Source organism: Hyalella azteca, unplaced genomic scaffold (assembly GCF_000764305.2).
Source record: "Hyalella azteca isolate HAZT.00-mixed unplaced genomic scaffold, Hazt_2.0.2 contig12758, whole genome shotgun sequence".
In the NCBI taxonomy this organism is placed as follows: Eukaryota; Metazoa; Arthropoda; class Malacostraca; order Amphipoda; family Hyalellidae; genus Hyalella; species Hyalella azteca.
The window spans coordinates 29904-47843 of record NW_025942706.1 but is presented as its reverse complement, the minus strand read 5'-3'; the positions used below and the strand labels follow the sequence as shown (position 1 = coordinate 47843).

General features: G+C 37.9%; 1 protein-coding gene across 1 annotated transcript; it reads right to left on the bottom strand.

Annotated features, from left to right (window-relative positions):
• Positions 1-1862: 1862 nt before the first annotated feature.
• LOC108667577 lies at positions 1863-15631 on the bottom strand. Its single transcript, XM_018154619.2, has 13 exons — positions 15195-15631; positions 14673-14791; positions 13056-13195; positions 9528-11773; positions 9161-9209; positions 8367-8454; positions 7912-8058; positions 7322-7495; positions 6826-6962; positions 6195-6328; positions 5884-6027; positions 4904-5058; positions 1863-2965 (listed from the first exon to the last, which is right to left on the bottom strand). The coding sequence occupies exons 1-13, from the start codon at positions 15435-15437 to the stop codon at positions 2761-2763; spliced, it is 3981 nt and encodes a 1326-aa protein (XP_018010108.1). The 5' UTR covers positions 15438-15631; the 3' UTR covers positions 1863-2760.
• Positions 15632-17940: the final 2309 nt, after the last annotated feature.

Here is a 17940-nt window from a genome sequence, read left to right as displayed (position 1 = left end):
GTCTTCGAAAATAATTACTTAACAAACAATTCTCAAATTTTGTTCTGATCTGATGAAATTTAGGCTTCATTCATAATGGTGGTAACTGCAAATTGCGTCTGATGGAGCAAATACGACCGCAAACAGCCCTCGGAGGTCTTTTAAGTATACATTCCTGCTGATGGGAGAAATACAGTAACGATCATTTCTATGAAGATTTAACCACACATTTACTGTTCATGATTCGTTATTGTGTTTTCTTTACTACCAGCGAAAGTGTGTTGTTATCCAATTTCTCAAGTCAGGCCGTTTTCGTGTTTTTCCTAGGAAAAAAATATGTAGTTACCGACTTAACAAAGCTGGCCGGTGTCGTATTTTACCTATCAGCAAAATCTTGTAGTTAACCGACTTCACAAAGCTGGCCGCTATCGCATTTACCTATCAGCAAAAATGCGTAGTTAACCGACTTCACAAAGCTGGCCGCTATCGCATTTACCTATCAACAAAAATGCGTACTTAACAGACTTCACAAAGCTGGCCGGTATCGTATTTTACCTATCAGCAAAAATGCGTAGTTAACCCACTTCACAAAGCTGGCCGGTATCGTATTTTACCTATCAGCAAAAATGCGTAGTTAACCCACTTCACAAAGCTGGCCGCTATCGCATTTTACCTATCAGCAAAATCTTGTAGTTAACCCACTTCACAAAGCTGGCCGCTATCGCATTTTACCTATCAGCAAAATCTTGTACTTAACAGACTTCACAAAGCTGGCCGCTATCGCATTTTACCTATCAGCAAAATCTTGTAGTTAACAGACTTCACAAAGCTGGCCGGTATCGCTATCGTATGATTGGCAGTCACCCTTTCAGAAATAAAAACAATTTTCAGATTTGTTCCAGATAATTGATCGTTTGCAGGAGGCGAATAGTCGATCGTATATATATGGTGAATAACTAATCATGTGCACGTGGCGAATTAGTGATCACTCGCACGTGGCGAATAATTGATCGTATGCGTATGGCGAATAATTAATCGTGTGCGTATGGCGAATAATTAATCGTGTGCATGTGGCGAATATGTGATCGCTCACACGTGGCGAATAAATGATCGCTTGCCCGTGACGAATAATTAATCGTATGTGTATGGCGAATAATTAATCGTGTGCATGTGGCGAACAAGTGATCGGTAGCATGTGGCGAATAAGTGATCGTTTTCTTGTGCCGAAAAAATTACCTTTATGATTGAAGGAAGATTGGTTGATGAATGTAGAAGTTTTTCCGGGACCCAGACGGTCCCCTTGACTACACATTTTTGCTGATAGGTAAAATGCGATAGCGGCCAGCTTTGTGAAGTGGGTTAACTACGCATTTTTGCTGATAGGTAAAATACGATACCGGCCAGCTTTGTGAAGTGGGTTAACTACGCATTTTTGTTGATAGGTAAAATGCGATAGCGGCCAGCTTTGTGAAGTGGGTTAACTACGCATTTTTGCTGATAGGTAAAATACGATACCGGCCAGCTTTGTGAAGTCGGTTAACTACGCATTTTTGATGATAGGTAAAATACGATATTGGCCAGCTTTGTGAAGCCTGTTAACTACAAAATTTTGCTGATAAGTAAAATGCGATAGCGGCCAGCGGTTAACTACAACTAGCGGTTACTACAAAAACTAACTACAAAATTTTGCTGACGGTAAAATACGATACCGGCCTGCTTTGTGAAGTCAGTTAACTACAAAATCTTGCTGATAAGTAAAATGCGATTGCGGCCAGATTTGTGAAGTCGGTTAACTACAAAATTTTGCTGATAGGTAAAATACGATACCCGCCAGCTTTGTAAAGTCGGTTAACTACAGTCTTTGACGGATAGGAAAAAAACAGTGAAGATCAGCTTTGTTAAACAGCCCAATTACATTCATGCTGGTAGAGAAAGAACTATAGCGATAACCTCTTTGTTGATTTCAGAAGATACAAATTCTGACTAATATACGAAATGAGATCACGTCTAGCTTGATGAAGATGAAACAACAAGATTTCGAATTATGGAAAATTTTGAAGCAAAAGGATAATTCTGAGCCCAGCTGATTAGCAAATTACGACAAACAAATGTCAAATACACACAATTTTTTACCTATTTTTAAACTAAGGCAGTATGTATAAAAAATTTTAAGGTTGATTTTTTAATAGAAGGCCTGTGCGGATATGATAGTTCTAAAGGAATGATTTTGGCAATTACAACTTTTCTATAACTATATATTACAACTAACTACATTTTAATTATTCATGCGAGTACTGCCTATCACATACAAGAAAATCCCGGATACAGAAGAAGACAATAATTACAATAGTGGACTTCCTACTCAAGTAAGTAGACAACTCAGGCTAAACTACCAACATTATCATTAATAACGCAATCAAAGGAAATCTCCGCAATATTCTACAAACATAATTACATGGATGAGAGTATATAAAAACATTTTACTGCTTGGTAATTCGATGCAGAATTTCCCGTCGCTGATGAAAATACACTACTTTAATGCTTGGAATAATATATCTTGCTAGTAAAAAGGCGATTACAAAATTCCAAGCGAATTCTAATACATTGACGAATGAATGTCAATTGTTTATAACATGATTACATAATCTGCAACATTAAAATGCACCTGAATGTCGGTCGTTGGCCTAACATAGTATCATTAATACTGGAAAGACCTAATGATGATGAGATTCAAAAATTAATCCCGGAACTCAGTAATCTTACACTGATATAAGAAAATCATTACCATTTTTCTTTGAGCGAACGAGCTAAGTGACATGAACTGTCGAACTTCAAAACAATGCTTTTCAGTTTTTCTAATTTTGCGATGTGAAGGCGGTGACGTCTGGAAGTTTTACTTCTGTAATAACATTCGCTGATCAATTTGTCCAGCAGATAGTGGAGCCACATCACATTGGTCTTGGGTTCAAATTTATTCCAGTTTTCCCTGAAAGATAGAAATCCCACAGTCACAATTACGATGCAGATTAGTATATGCGCAAGAATCGAGCTTTAAATAATGTAGAGAAGTAAATTCAATTGAATTGCGGTTATCAGTTTCAAAGCGATTAGCGCAATGTTTTTCAGTGACTTTCCGGTCAGATAAAATGAAAACATAATCACTAGAAATTCTTCATGGGATCCTATTTAGTGCTTCAGTTCAAGACTCTTTAGCACCGAATATGCGTATTGCCAAGGTAACAATACCTTATCCTTATCAAAATATTCTCAAAATGCTGCAGAAAGCCTGTGCATTAAAGTGTGCCAGAAAGAAACAGCATTTGCATTTAAGTGGTAATAAAAACAAAAAAATATAACTCAGTACTCACTGCTGTGAGTGACAGAGAGCGCATTTTCTCGTTGACGAAAACTTGAGGTCACGGACGGACGGACAGACAGACGGACAGACAGACGGACATGGCGATCACAATAGTGCATTTTTTCCATAAATGAGAAAATGCGCTAAAAAGTAAACCGCGTGAGAAAACACCAGGCCAGTCATGACACCCCTCATCCGCATCCCTCCGCCTCGGTTTGAAACAACCTAATCACTCAAAAATCTATAAAATTCTGGATGTTGTATGGAATACTTACATCTCCTTTTCCATCACGCACCCCATGCCACGCGCATCCTGCTCAGTCTGGCACCAACTATGGCTTCTCCTGGCAAAGCTACAACAGAAACTAATATTCGTCTACCTTTAATTACGTGGCTCATATTTCATACTTTACTTCTGCCACCGCTACTGCAGCCTTCAAGCCACTCAGAACTGCACTGCACCTGAAGGCAACTCAGAACTGCGCCTTGAGGTTTGCTACAGGCTGGACACAATGGACCAACTACACATTGGGACAATCATCCTGTTCCTGTCCTGAACGTAATTCTGACTTTATTTTATATTATAATATTCAACCCAGCTAGTTTGCATACATTCAAAAAGAACCGAAGAGACGTAATGCAATTAAAGACAGGATACGACTCCACCACTAGACGGGGTACAAGAACGCAGGTGCGAGTTTGTTCATATTTTGTATCGGACGAGGGCATCGCGAGGGCTGATCAAAGGAAACATAAAAGCTTCGCTCGGGCGTGGCGATTTACCGCAGGCTTAAGTAGACTGCTTAATGAAAAATTCCCGCGAAATAGTTGTTTTTCTGTCAAAGCCGTCACGCAAGTACGGTCTGCAGCTAGCTCGGCATACGTAGGTGACGGCCCCGTCTTTTAGCCGGTGGGCGAGAAATAAAGACCGCGCGAAACTTGAGTTATTCGTACAAAAATGATTCTTGCATAAAAGCGTCAGAAATATACACTTACCGGCCATGAATTCACCATATTAATACGGCAATATCAACACTAAGACTCTGACTTGGCCGTGAGACAGCGCGAGAGACAACGAGAAGTTCATCTATTAAAAGCCAGCTGCCAATTTTCACGTGCTTTTCAGACCCAACACCCCTCTACCCAGCTCATCTAAATCATTCCCTAGCATAAAGATTCAAGAAGATTTCCTTTCAGTCTCGTTTTGGGCTTTGCACACGGTCATCTGTGGACGGCTCTTTATAGCTCCCAACATGTTTAGGATGAAACGAGGGACGTGCAGGAGATAAAAGAAAGAACCCTGTTAACATAATTTAACCTGCGACATGCAGTCAGATACCACGAGCGCGTCGCAGACAGGCATTGACAATGAGAACGTCAGCCTCACAGAACTCACGACGAAATACACGTCAAGCCTTTTGCGGCATCAACACGGTTTAAAAACATTTGCAAATATTTTTAATACACTTGACTTAACGTGCCATACGGTTGAAAGTAGCCGAATAAAGAGGCAACTTACGTGGACAATTTTCTACGAATCGATACGTACGAGTAGGTATATCTCACCCGACGACGTCTCTCATGGCGCGATAAATGTCAAACTGGTAGTCGCCCTCGCCCTTGAACACATCGGGGTCCTTGCAGAGGTCGTTGAATACAACCGAAGACTCAGAGTGTCGCAGCCGAGACATCGTGAAGTCTATGATTGTGGCACGCACGCCCTGGAAAATCATTTCACGAAATTTTTCACCACTGCTTAGAGTATCTAGGGAAACAATTTTCAACAGTTTCAAAGCTTGGTATTACACCAAGTCGAGAGGACTAAGCCAAAACTATATAGCTCTAAAATGTGAGGGGTGGAGAAACAGACATCGACCACGATAACACTATTATTCTGACGGTAAAGGTGCTTATAAACGGGGCGATTAGTTGAGTCAACTACAGTGTTGCAGGCTGAGAGCCTATACACGAGGATAGTGTTTTCAGTTCAGTGCGCCAGCGCCAGTGCGACGTTGAGAGTTGTCGAGTAAGGGTGTGCGTGGTGGAGGCTAGCGAAAGCTCGCCAGCTGTGTGTGCTACAGTGGGCAGGAGAAAGAGCGGCGCAGCTGTACTCTGTATGAAGGAAGAGCCGCTACTGGCCCAGTATGGCTACTGGGCACACTCGACTGCTTCCAAACAACTCGAGTTGCTCTGCGTGCAATGCACCAGCTAGTTGCCTCTGAACACGTCAATCATCACAAATTTTAGTTGCGTTGACTAGTCGACGCAACTATTCGCCTCGTGTATAAGCACCTTAAGATAGTTAAAACTTTATGCATTATCCGGTTATTGGACGCATTTCAATACTTATATTTTTACACAGCTTTTCTAATTTTCCTCAACAGTATAACGCAAATTTAAAATTAGGACAATTTAAATTCTATATTGATGATATTAATCCTAAATTTCTTGGGCAAAATACTAGAGAACGGGAAAATGCAGAGCAGCATTCATAAAAGGAGTACAAGCTCCCAGTTACTCGGGAAGGAAATCGTTTAAGTACACACGTGCGTAGGTAGCATAATTTGTTCTCCCTCGAAAGTGCAAGAACAAGAGGTGTCAGTGGTTGCCTCAACCAAGATGTTGCCGAAGTGCAGATCGCGATGCTCGAACTCAAATCTCTTCTCAGCCACTGCTAAGCCGTATGTCACCTATCAAGAATACAATGCATTAACTAGGCTACATATCGATTTAAAAGAAAAACTTAGAATGTTTTAATTATTATTTTCCAGGTTTCCGACTACACGAATCACTTTCGGTGGAATTAGAAATATATCAATGGAGGAGCAAGTGATTACATGCCACACAAAAGTCACACCTGCCAGAAGAGTGCCAGCGCCTGCGCAGCGTCAGAGAAGACGTAGCTCTCCAAGTCTTGCCCCGCGTGGCCAAACTCGAGCACAACGTGCAGCTGGTCGCGAGGGTACATGTCTGGCCTGTCGTTCTCAGACTCTGGATAATCGTCCAACAATAAGTTCATGAAATTAGCAAAGCTGCAGCAATTACAGAACAGGGTTGGAAGTTAAAATTAAGAAAAGCTAAATCAATTTAGGAATGCTAACACATAAAAGACGAATAATCTACGCTATCCACAGCTTCTTGCGCAAAAAGTAACATGAAATTAAATGCTGCTTGAACCTGCACAGCGCAGCTAATCACATCATAAAAAGTTACTTAGTTTTGGCTCATTTGCATTTTGAATTACTTTTCCACTAAAGTTTCTAGTTTGTTAAAATTGTTCTTTTTTTAAACGTTCAGATTAACGATGACGGCATCAATCTGCTATATCGTGCTGAACACAAAAAAAAAAACTTGCATATTCTCAATGAAACTTAACCAGTTGAAAAAATTTCGGCTTTCGCTCAAATTAAGTCTATCTATTAATAATTTTAACAAAATGAATCCAGGTTTCTCTGCAAATAATGCTTGGCGAGTGATTAGTTACGCACGTTTTTCCTGATCGAATTTGTCCCAGAGTGCGATCATTCGCGGCGTGTAGCTGCCTTGTACACACCAGCAACGCAGCACATGGACGAAGCAGCTGCAACTGTCATGGTGTCCTTGCATCCTCAATTCGCTCAGTTTACTGGCAAATAGCAATTAGTCACAATTTTATGGCTTTATCTCATGTGCATTACATTTAGGTCATTTATTCTCCAGCTTTAAAATTTAGATTAATTATTCACCAGAAAACTCAGCAGAAAATACTAAAAAATAATGAATTTCAACTACACAAGACATCTAAAAACGCATCTAGGATCGCAAAATCTTTTTCAGAGACTTGCCCGAGAGTTCTCAACTAACATACACCTAAGGAATAATTCGTTGATGCTTGCGAACATGATGACGTTCTACAATAACAAAATCAAACTAAAAACTACCTATGTCATATATCTGTATTTAAAATATATTGGAAAACACGGTATTCTAGAACTTATAATTTACATTGAGATAAGGATCTCGGAGAAGATTTCATCAAAAGTTTTTTGCACTTCATCATTGACACGGAAGTTGCCTTCGATAGGCATGATCTTGAAGACCTTGCGCCTGCCTTCCTGCACCGACATGAACACCTCCCCGTAGGCGCCTTCTCCAATCTTCTTGAGATCTCTCATTACGCTGCACCACACAGAATCGCGTCAGTAAAACACAAACATTTTCTCGTCTACTTTTTAAATGCCAACATCAAGTAGAAGTCAGAGTAGAGTTTCATAAGAGAATTGCTGGATATTTGGTACTAAAAGTTTCATTCTAGGTCTGGGAGGAACAATTTACTGCTTTTCTAGCACAACCCCAGCATTAAACAAGTCAAAGATTACCAAATTCAGCAATTTTACTGCATTATTTCAAAATATGTTTCCTAAGATGGGAATCTATATATTAAAATCGGCTCGGGCCTCTGAGAAAGCCCAAATACGTAAAACAAGACTCCTCAGCTCGTGTTACGGATACACCAAGTAATTAATTATAAAATGTGAGCATGACGAGAGCTTAATATAGTGTATAATTCTCTCATCATTCAAGTTTAACGAGACCTTGGAGTGAAGCAGCGGGTGATAGGAACGACGTCTGTCTGCCCACAAAGCTCAAGCACGCGCTCCTTCGCAGTCATCGAGTAGGCAGCTTCTCTGTCATCTTCGAAGACGGGCAACAAGTCGTCCGCTCCTGTCTCATCCAATACTCTAGGAACAGCACAAAATGAGCATTGAAACTGATGTTTTCATTATAATTCATGATCAAAGTTTAGCGTAAGACTGAATATTCAATGCAGTCAAAGTTGCTACCTCTAGCTTGAACTGCACCGTAACCAAATATTAGATGGGAATATCAACAGAGAATAAATAAGAAATAGCGGTTTTGTGAATTTCAGGACCACGAACAATAATGAAGCACTAGCCTTGATAGAAATGTAGAAATGTACATGATTCTGACAATGAATATGACATCATATGCGTGGGAAAACACTGTAAAAATACAACACTTAGCCTACCTCTGGCACACATCAGTGGTGGCTGCAGTAGCAGGGATCACGCTGCTCATACATAATGAAGAGCGACGATTCCTCATCACACTTGCGTCTGGAAACGTGTAAGCATATATTGACTATCAGTGAATTTATGACAATGTACTAAATATTTCACTAATTTAGACCTGATTGTACTTTTTTGTAGTATCGTGTGTATTGTGTTATGTTGTTAAAGATAAGACAATACAACCTGTACCTGTTAAACACAATACTGCAACCATTTGATAATGATAGATAGTGAGGTGGTCACCTAAAAGCCTGAATGAGAGTACTTGATGCTTCAAAGGAGCGCCAACCTGAGAAAATGTGCAAGCGAAACACTTTTTTTTCTATCGCATAATAATGAGTCAGAATAAAGCCCAAGACTTAATATTACAGTAGGAAATAAACAAGTAAAGCTATGCTGCCGCAGAAAATTCTGATTTTGGCTGATGGTCTCCGTCTTATGAACACGAGAACCTCCCGATTTAAGAGGAGCGTTTATGAAGTCAGAAGTGCAAATCAATCTGCTTATGGTGATTTAGATACCGTAGCTTGTCATATTCGCTTCTTACATAAAGACTTACTTAGCATCAAGCTAAAAAAAATATTAGTTTAAAATTGTCAGTACTTGAAGGTAATCTATAAAAAAAAATTATTCACAGGAAAATTCATGGCCCTCAAATGTGAGGCAGATTACGTTAGCATTCATTTTTATCATACTTTTTAATGATTAAATTAAAATTGCTATATTGGACTTCATGATGCAAGTTACTTACCGCTTCGTCTTTCATACATCTGGCTCTGACAGCTGGCACCCATAGACGTCTGTTGAAGAAATAGATAATCAAGTTATATTCAGGATCAAATTCTAGAAACACAACTTCATAGCTAATATATACGATGGAGAAATAAGAAATTGGAGATCCATTCATGGTAGAAAAAAGCACAATCATCATCCACTTCGAGCTTACGATGTCACTAGTCTGCCTGCATTTAATCTATTTAACAGTTGGCTGTTCATCAGTAGCCACAATTAATACAGACGCAAAATGAAAATTATTTGGAGGCAGGCTATTCACAACCGCGAGACACATTTCAAAATATCAGGTTTGTGATAAAAGTATATTGAAAAGAGAAACTCACCCTGGGAATGCAGTCACTGAAGCGATCCTGAATAAAAAGTGATCGGCGCCAACCTTTGCCTCGCTTGGCGGGCACAAGTCCGCCTGCCAGTTCGGGCTGTGCGACGTCTCCATCACCAGGCATTGCCGTTAATGATCTTCGGTTCTCATGTAATACTAGCGCATTTTCTTGTTCAGAAAATGAAGTTTGATGATCTAAATTCAGGTGCTTTATACGATCTAAGACTAGGCAGTCGTTAACGTAAGATTCGGATTCTTGTTGAACTTTTAAAGATGAAGCAGAGCTCACTATTGCACGGATTGGAGAATCGGCCTTTGAAGAGCATGGTTCTTGAGAGCGACAGAGATGTGTATTCACGCTAACGGGAAAATTTCTGTCCAGAGACGCATTCACCTTCTGACCCTCAGAAACTGAATTTTGGATCACATGTGCACTTCTAAATGATATTTCAGTCGCTTCCATTTGAACAGGAAGAGGAGAAATCACTTCACAGGAGGATGCGTGATGAGAAGCTGAATTCTCTACTAACGGTTCACAATGTGATTCTCTGTGAGAATTGGACAAGCAATTGGTCGTCTCTGAGTAGCCCGTAGTTTTCAATTCCAGATCTATTGCACATTTAATATCACCAACATCTTGTTTATTCAAAGACGACTCGATAGCTGTGTCAGGGCATACAGCTGACACCGCACCTTTCTCCTGACAGGTAATGTTTACAAGGGGCATGGCTTTACCGAGCACGTCAGCCGGAATAAGTGAGCGGATATCGCGTCGTCTCCTTCTTCTACTGCTGAATACAAACGAAGTTTCTACATTGAAAGAAGGAAGCATAGAAATGCGTGCCTGTTTCTGTCTACGAGTTAGCACAGGCGATGGGGCGCTACAGCGCAGAGCATCGCAGTAAAATGAACTTCGTAATTCATGCTCATGAAAATTTTGTGGATTGCCATCAACAACCAAAAGGGATTTTTTCATCGAACATTGTTTGTCATTTGTTCTATTGTTCACGTTTGAAACATTTATTGGAGGAATAAAGGCGTCTATTGTAATAGTTGGGTTACGTCGACGTCGCGTACTTCGCAGAAATAGAGATATGGCTTCAGGTTCAGTGTCTTCATCAGTGCATGCTGATAGTTCCACGTTTTCCAGATGAGAATCGGCTTTCGCTCCATTTTCTATAAGTCTTTTAGGCTCGTTTGTCATACTTGCAGCACAGTTCTGTTTGTTTGATTTATTAGGAATGGCAATAAGCGGACTGCAAATTTGAATGTCTGATGCTGTCCCTGAACGGTTTGGTTTACCTGGAGGATTAAAAGGCATGGAAATGTTGGCCAAAGCTAGGTTATTTGTAACCTCTTCTATACTGAGATTAATCTTTTTCTTATTGACATCATCTTGTACGAACAAAGGAGACTCAGATAACGTAGAATCTTGGAAGACGATATCATCAAACGAGGTTTCTCTCAACACGGGAGACAACTTGCTGGGAGTAATTCTAGAAGCAACAGGTGTAATCTTTTTCCGTAAACCGGTCCGAGAGAGTTTACCATGAGAAATAGAAGGCGTGCTGGTGAGACGGTTTCGGAAGAAGTCTGGTGAACAGGAAGGATCAGTAATTATATTTCTATAACAGACAGGATGTGGCATTCCTTGCTTGATAAGTGACTTTTTTTCAGTCTGAAAACATGACTTTTGCTCCTCCGGGCGATCATTTCCATTGCCACTGATATTATTATCATGGTTGCCATGAGCAGAGTTGAGTTGCGGTGACGCATCTATGACGCGCTGGATCAATCTCAACTCAACAAGTTGGTCGTTGGCCCGATCAGCAGTCTTGCTCTCAGTTGCCATACGCCGTCTACAGCGCTGGCTAGCAAGCACCCCTCCAATATTTCGTTTAGCTGAGCTTGATCCCTGGCAATGAGTGCGAAGTGTTCTCTGCGTTTGTCGGTAGCGCATCGGCAAGTTGGGAGTCTTGCAGTCGAATGAGGCACCATTGTGGGCAACAGAATAGGGAGTTAATGAAACATTTTTGGATTCCTGAACCACACTGTCATTTTGTCCAGTAGTACATTTAGGAACTTGAGGCTTTTTTATACTTGCTTTCACTCCATTGCATTTTTTCTTTTTGTTGGCTTTTTGAGCATAATTTTTTCCAGCAACATTAGGAACTCGGACTGCAGCAGATGGCTTCTTAGAACGAAATGGTGTCAATGCTTTGGTCTTGTCCGGATTATCATACAAATCTGGTAACAGAACGTAATACCATTAAAGATTAAATATGGTCATGTTAATAGGCTGTTATGACAAAAGAAGTCAATGTAAAAACAATGCATAAAAATTGTTAGTTAATTTGCTTATTTCATTTCATTTTCTTTGGTAAAAAAAAATAATTAGCTGTTAGATTGAGTTTAATACATAATTTTGTTGGTCAGGGGTTTGACTGAAATTTTTTAGACTTGGCTGAAATAAAAACGATGCAGTTGATTGAATTCAGGAATCATTGGAATAAGTTTTATATAAAGATAAGTTATAAAAAAACTCACTACAGTCCAGTAGTTTGAAGCCACTTTGAAAATAACAATCAATAGCTTGATATAGTTGAATTAGTCTTTCTATAAATTGGGTAAAAGATATTAGTAGTTTGATTAAAAATTCCAATACAGTTTTTAATTTTTTTTAAGAAGAAATGATTCAAGACAGTATTGAAATGCCATGAGTATCTCAAGTCAAAGTCTAGCAATCCAGACTGGAATCCTTGTAAGGTCATCAATTTTTACTCAATAACTTCAAGAACGTGCAGAAATCCTGCCATTTTGCCTCCCATTGTTGGGGGGGATTGTGATTTGGCTATCTGCGCAACATGCAATTATTGCAACATCTAATTATTGTACAAATAACCACGTTGCAAGTTCATTTAAAACTTAAAAAAATGTATAAATGTGAGTTGAACTATTTTTTATTACCTTTCATTTAGGCAGCCAGGAGCAATATCTAAGGCATTATGTTGTAAAGCATCAAATAAAAGTGCAGCCAGATCTTGTGTGTAAGTGTGCTTTCATGCCTTGCCTTTACGTGCCTCTTTGTCCTTAATACTTGTTACATTATTGCTAGTGTTTGATACTCAATTACACATACCGGTATGACATTTTCTACCATCTTCATATATAACTAGTGATTGTTCTTCTGTACAGTCGAAACTAGACTGTGTAAGATCAATTAAGTTAGTAAAGTCTGTACTTCAAGTCTTATTTTCCTTTTTTCAACATCAATCAGAAAATAACTTTAGTTCTCTCCGTTCCAAAGTCGCCAATTTAAATTAGACAAGAATTTTGTCCACGCCACATTGACACACAAGAAACAACCTGTGCTGCCATATATTGTAACAGAAAATATATCTGAGCTTGCATTGCCATACTTGGTGAACTTTTAAAAAGTTGCTGTTACAATTGCATTCTCATTAGTGAACATTACCTGTGCATTTTTCGGAGCAGCATGCATAATTTGACATAATCATATTGCACCAACCAGAAGAGCAGAGAGCCAGGGAGACATAGAGAGGGCCAGCATTGTCAGAAGAGGTGAGTTCAGACCGCACAGATGAGGTCTCATTAATAGAATGGGATGTTCCACCATTCAAGTCTCTTACAGGAGCACACAATTGGTTTCTGTACAAATAAAGTAAATGTAGCTATTACTGTTATGTATACTAAAAAACATTCATATTTTGAGTGACACATATCAATAAGAATCTATTTTTCACATTTGAGAATTTCAATTTTGAGAATTGGACAACAAGTTCAACTAGAAGTGCCACAAAATCATAAAATAATACAAAAGAAAAAAAAACTGGTGACAACAGTTTGAACACTTCAGGGGTTCCTTGTAGCAGGCTTCCAGATAATTTGCCACATACCGGTACCTGGAGCCTAACTGAGGAAAATTGTCTAGAGGGGTAAAACCTATACAGTTTTAAAAGAATTGGATATTGAAAAAATAATTGAAAAGGGAGCAAGAAGATCTATGCTTAATACTTTGATTAAGGGAGCATTAGCAAAAATAAAAAATCTCGGATGGAAACTTCAAACTTCTTCATATTTAATTGTGAGACCAAACTCAATGACTCATCCATTAATAACCTCACCAACTTTGCATATGTGGGGCATCAATATTCTTCAACATTTGACCTGCACACCAGCTCAAATGAACAAAGCACCCACAAATTAAATCTTCAGCAACTTATTTTATGGCTTTAAGAGAATTGTACCTTAAATATATGTGCAACCTAATGTTTAGCAGCTTGATCACTCAAGTTTCAAGTATACCATAACTGACAGAATTAAAAATCATCCCAACAGAATAACAATGTTCAAATATTGGGTTATCACCAATCAACATTATAAATCTAATTATTTTTAATTTATTATAACTATCATTTTGTCCAATCTTACCAACCTCACATGGCTATTAAGATCTGATGTTGTCTTTACTTCCTTGCAAAAAACTGGCCTGGTTTGTTTTATGCATTTGTGTTGTCATCGATTGCATTTGAGAACAATTTACCCACATTGATTAATGGAAAAAGCTTTTAAAATTTTCTATTTACTTCTAACTATTTGTATGATTTCACTTGCATTACCAGTCAAGTTTAGTAACCCAAATTTCAATCTAATTAGTTTCTGGTTATTTTAATGTTTATCTTAAACTATTCTCTTAATAAAGTTTTCCAATTCATGAGTACATGATGCAGTTAAATTCAGTTATCTCATTCCATGGTGGTTAACTGTAATTTCTGATCTATGTCATTATATTTTATACTGTTGGATGACATCCAAGTTTGGCTTCTGTGATTGCTAGTTGATTCCTAAATAATTTTAATTTATAGTTGTCATTTGACGTTTATGAAATCAACTATAAAGGGTTCAGTCAAGAAATGTAGCACCATAATAGAAAATAGGAGAATACCAATTTAAATCATTCACTTGTAACTTTGATATTGAAAACTATTTACCTGCTTAAAAGAAATACCATAAAAAACAGACTTGACTAAACAACTATTTAAACACAATAATATGTTTTTTTAATAAATCACAAATCACGGCTAGGCATCAAAATTGTTAATATTATACAGATACTTCAACATACCGGTTATTTTTCAAGAGGTAATCAAAAGTGTCATTGGCCATGAAAGAGTTGGAATTGCCCAGTATACTGGAACCAGCCAGTGGGGCAAGAGGAGGCCTGGACGCTTGCCGAGCAGCATCCTGGGAAATAAGGAACTGATAAAATACTGCATTTTAATAAGCCTTGCAACCACTTTGAAATGACATTTATGAAACAAGTCATAATTGTAAAATGTAGATAAGATCATTGAAAGCTCTTCTAGAAAATTTTGCAGTTATTTATATGAAAATCTTAATAGTTTTTTGCAAAGCAAATCATAGCATGAAAAAAATATTTTTCTATAATCCAGATTATATCTCATTTTCTGATCTACTTCAAGATTTGGGTATGTATCAATGGGTTCTGATCTACTTTTAATACTTTAGGTATCCATCTATTTATTGGACTTGATAAAGAGAATTAGCAAAAAGGCTCTTGATTGCCACTAAGTTACAGAGGAATGATTAGTTTGACAATCACTTTACAAAAAATGTTTATGCATACCTTGACATCCATGAATAAGTCATCAAATAGGCTGGGTTCATTTTCTTTGACACCAATGAACAGATCAGAGAATCGCTTTGGAGGCTGGCGTCGCACTTTAGTCTTCTTGGCTGTATCTTGTCCATCATTCTGCTTATTTTTACCTTTGTATTGCAGGCTGGGACCTGAGCAACTCTGTGATGTTGTCTTGACTGAGCCATCTTTTTTACATTTTGTGCTTTGCTTCCTAGTGCCCCTCGCCATTTAATTCAACTACAAAAAAGTTTTTCCATATAATCACCAAATAATAATTCCTAATAATTTAAAAAATAAACAATTATGTTAACAAATAAGAACCCATATAATTTAAAGATGAGGCTGCTTCACATGAAATTTTCATTATTAAGCAATTTTGTCATTACAATTTCTTCCTCAACATCTTCTTGGTCAGTGCCAATCTGGAATATTGGACAAATTTTTCAAAAACAATTGCAGCTAAAAATGATCATTTCACAGGTGACTTTTGAAAATGTTAACAAAAAAGTACCATTTATTTAACTCTTACCTAATTAAATACAGCAATGGCCATGAGTATGTGTGAAATTATTTGCAAGCACAGGCATATTGTTGAATTCATTGGTGGTTTTTACCCAATTTCCCAATTTGGAGCTGATGTGCCAAGTAGCATTAAAATGAAAGGTCACATGCTATTTACATACATTTCCAGCAAATTTCATTAGAAGAGTTGCTTATTTGTACCTATTTGATTGGGCACCTGATTTCATTTTGCTTCAATTACAGGTATTATTAAGGTTGCCTTCTCACAATATAAAGGTATTATTAAGGATGCAAGGGTAATACTCTTTCAGGGGCCACAATGGGAAGATGAATACAAATAAAGGCTTTGTTGCAGAAGAATTGTACAAGCAATATGATTGAAAATTGCACAAAGAAAGCAAATAAGCCCAAAGCTAAAAATTAATTTAAAGATTTATTCTTGATCTAATGTTAATGATAAGACAATCTTCAATAGAGATAAGGCTCAACTTGCATTTCATATTATTTCACCAAACATCTAAGTAGTACTGTCAAACGGGGTAATAAGGGACAGGCGGGGTATATCGGGATGCGCGTCCCACATTTTGTAGAACTATTGTAGCAGCAAAACTAATCAAAATATTACAAAACTAAAAATAGTGGTGTAAACTTCAACAATTTTACTATCTATTATGTATAAAGCTACCATCAACCGGGGCTACTCGGGACAGGCTTCCGACATGGCGTAAAACTGTTGTAGTAGCAAAACTAATTGGAATATTGCAAAACTAAAAATAGTGGCATAAACGTCAACATTTTTCCTATCTATGTAGTATAAAGGAAGTCGAAAAATACTACATTTACTTGCTTTGAAAAATTCCTGAAAAAAATGGTGAAAAACTATATTTCGTAAAGTTACAACAGCTAAGGTATGTTGCAAAAAAAATATTCGCCGTATTAAAAAATTTTACTTACGTAAAAGTTGCACCCAGGTGTTGGCTTGAAAACGTAATTGACAGAATTTGCCTATCTCATTCCAAAAAGAAATGGCAGCCATTTCCACACAGCGGGGCTACTCAGGACACCCCTCTGGGGCTATTCAGGACACCCCCAAAAACGCATTTACGGTAGAACCTCAGTTAGCAAAGGCTCCAATTACAAAAAAAAATTGATTAAAAACAAAGAATATTGATCACATTTTCCTTGCTCAGCGAAAAAAATTTCACTTATCAAAAAATTAGTGCATCATCGGTCATCACAAAATTGTGCATAGCATGTCATGTATAGAATTGTGCACCAGGCATCATAGAATGAAAAGTAATTGACCTAAACTATGATTTATTTCTCCAAAAGATAGGTACGGTACGTTGGTTGTCACTGAAATATTCCTTTCTGTTTCAGGTATGTTTTTCATGGTCTTTTTTACTATAGTAAATTCACTTAACCCAATTAAAATGATGTGAAATTACGAGCCGTCCTGTAAGCTTACAGATACGAAATAAAGGCTATAAGGCTGCTGATATGAAGCTTGCAGTGGACAAGGTTGTTGTAAATGCTCAATGGCATGTTCATGGATACGGTAATATCGCATCAATAATACGATAATTGCACATCAATAATACGGTAATTAACCCATTAATGACGAGCGGTTCCATTTGGAACCAGCGGAAAAAAATGGATTCATAATAAAATTGTATGGTCAAATCAATATGCTAGTGGATGCGTAGGTTTGATCCACATCTTGGATGTGTTCTGGCAACGTTTGGTTCTGCTGCACCGACTACTCCCTGCTCAGTTAACTTTAAAAGATTGTAAGTACTGGGGGTCAGACAGGAGGGCTTGACATCATTGCAGAGAAACGTAAGTAGTTCGTCCTAAAAATATATTATTTATAAGTTAGATGCAGAATTTTATCGATAAAGAGAGTACTTTTAATTCTGTATATGGTATTACGTGATATAATGTTCCTAAAAGTCTTTTAGATCATGAAATATTTTGTCTGGTTCCAAATGGAACCGCTCGACAGTAGTGTAAGCATTCCGGTCATCTCACTTTCCCAGTAGATTTTTTTGTGATATAGTTACGCATTCTATTTCAAAAACTTGTTTGTACTTAGAAATGATTTATTTAGATCTTAGATCAACAGTCTTTCTGTTATTTGTTAGTGAACTATTATCTTTAGAGCTGTTAGGAATATATATCCCGAAAGTTGAAATATTTGGAAGTAGGT

Excerpts from the sequence above, each read along its gene's own strand:
- LOC108667577 (XM_018154619.2), bottom strand. The coding sequence starts at position 15,437 with ATGGCGAGGGGCACTAGGAAGCAAAGCACAAAATGTAAAAAAGATGGC. Across the intron at positions 13,196-14,672 it reads TACCTCTTGAAAAATAACCG|AAACCAATTGTGTGCTCCTG; the intron begins GTATGTTGAAGT and ends TTATTTGTACAG. Across the intron at positions 9,210-9,527 it reads TCAGTGACTGCATTCCCAGG|ACGTCTATGGGTGCCAGCTG; the intron begins GTGAGTTTCTCT and ends TTTCTTCAACAG.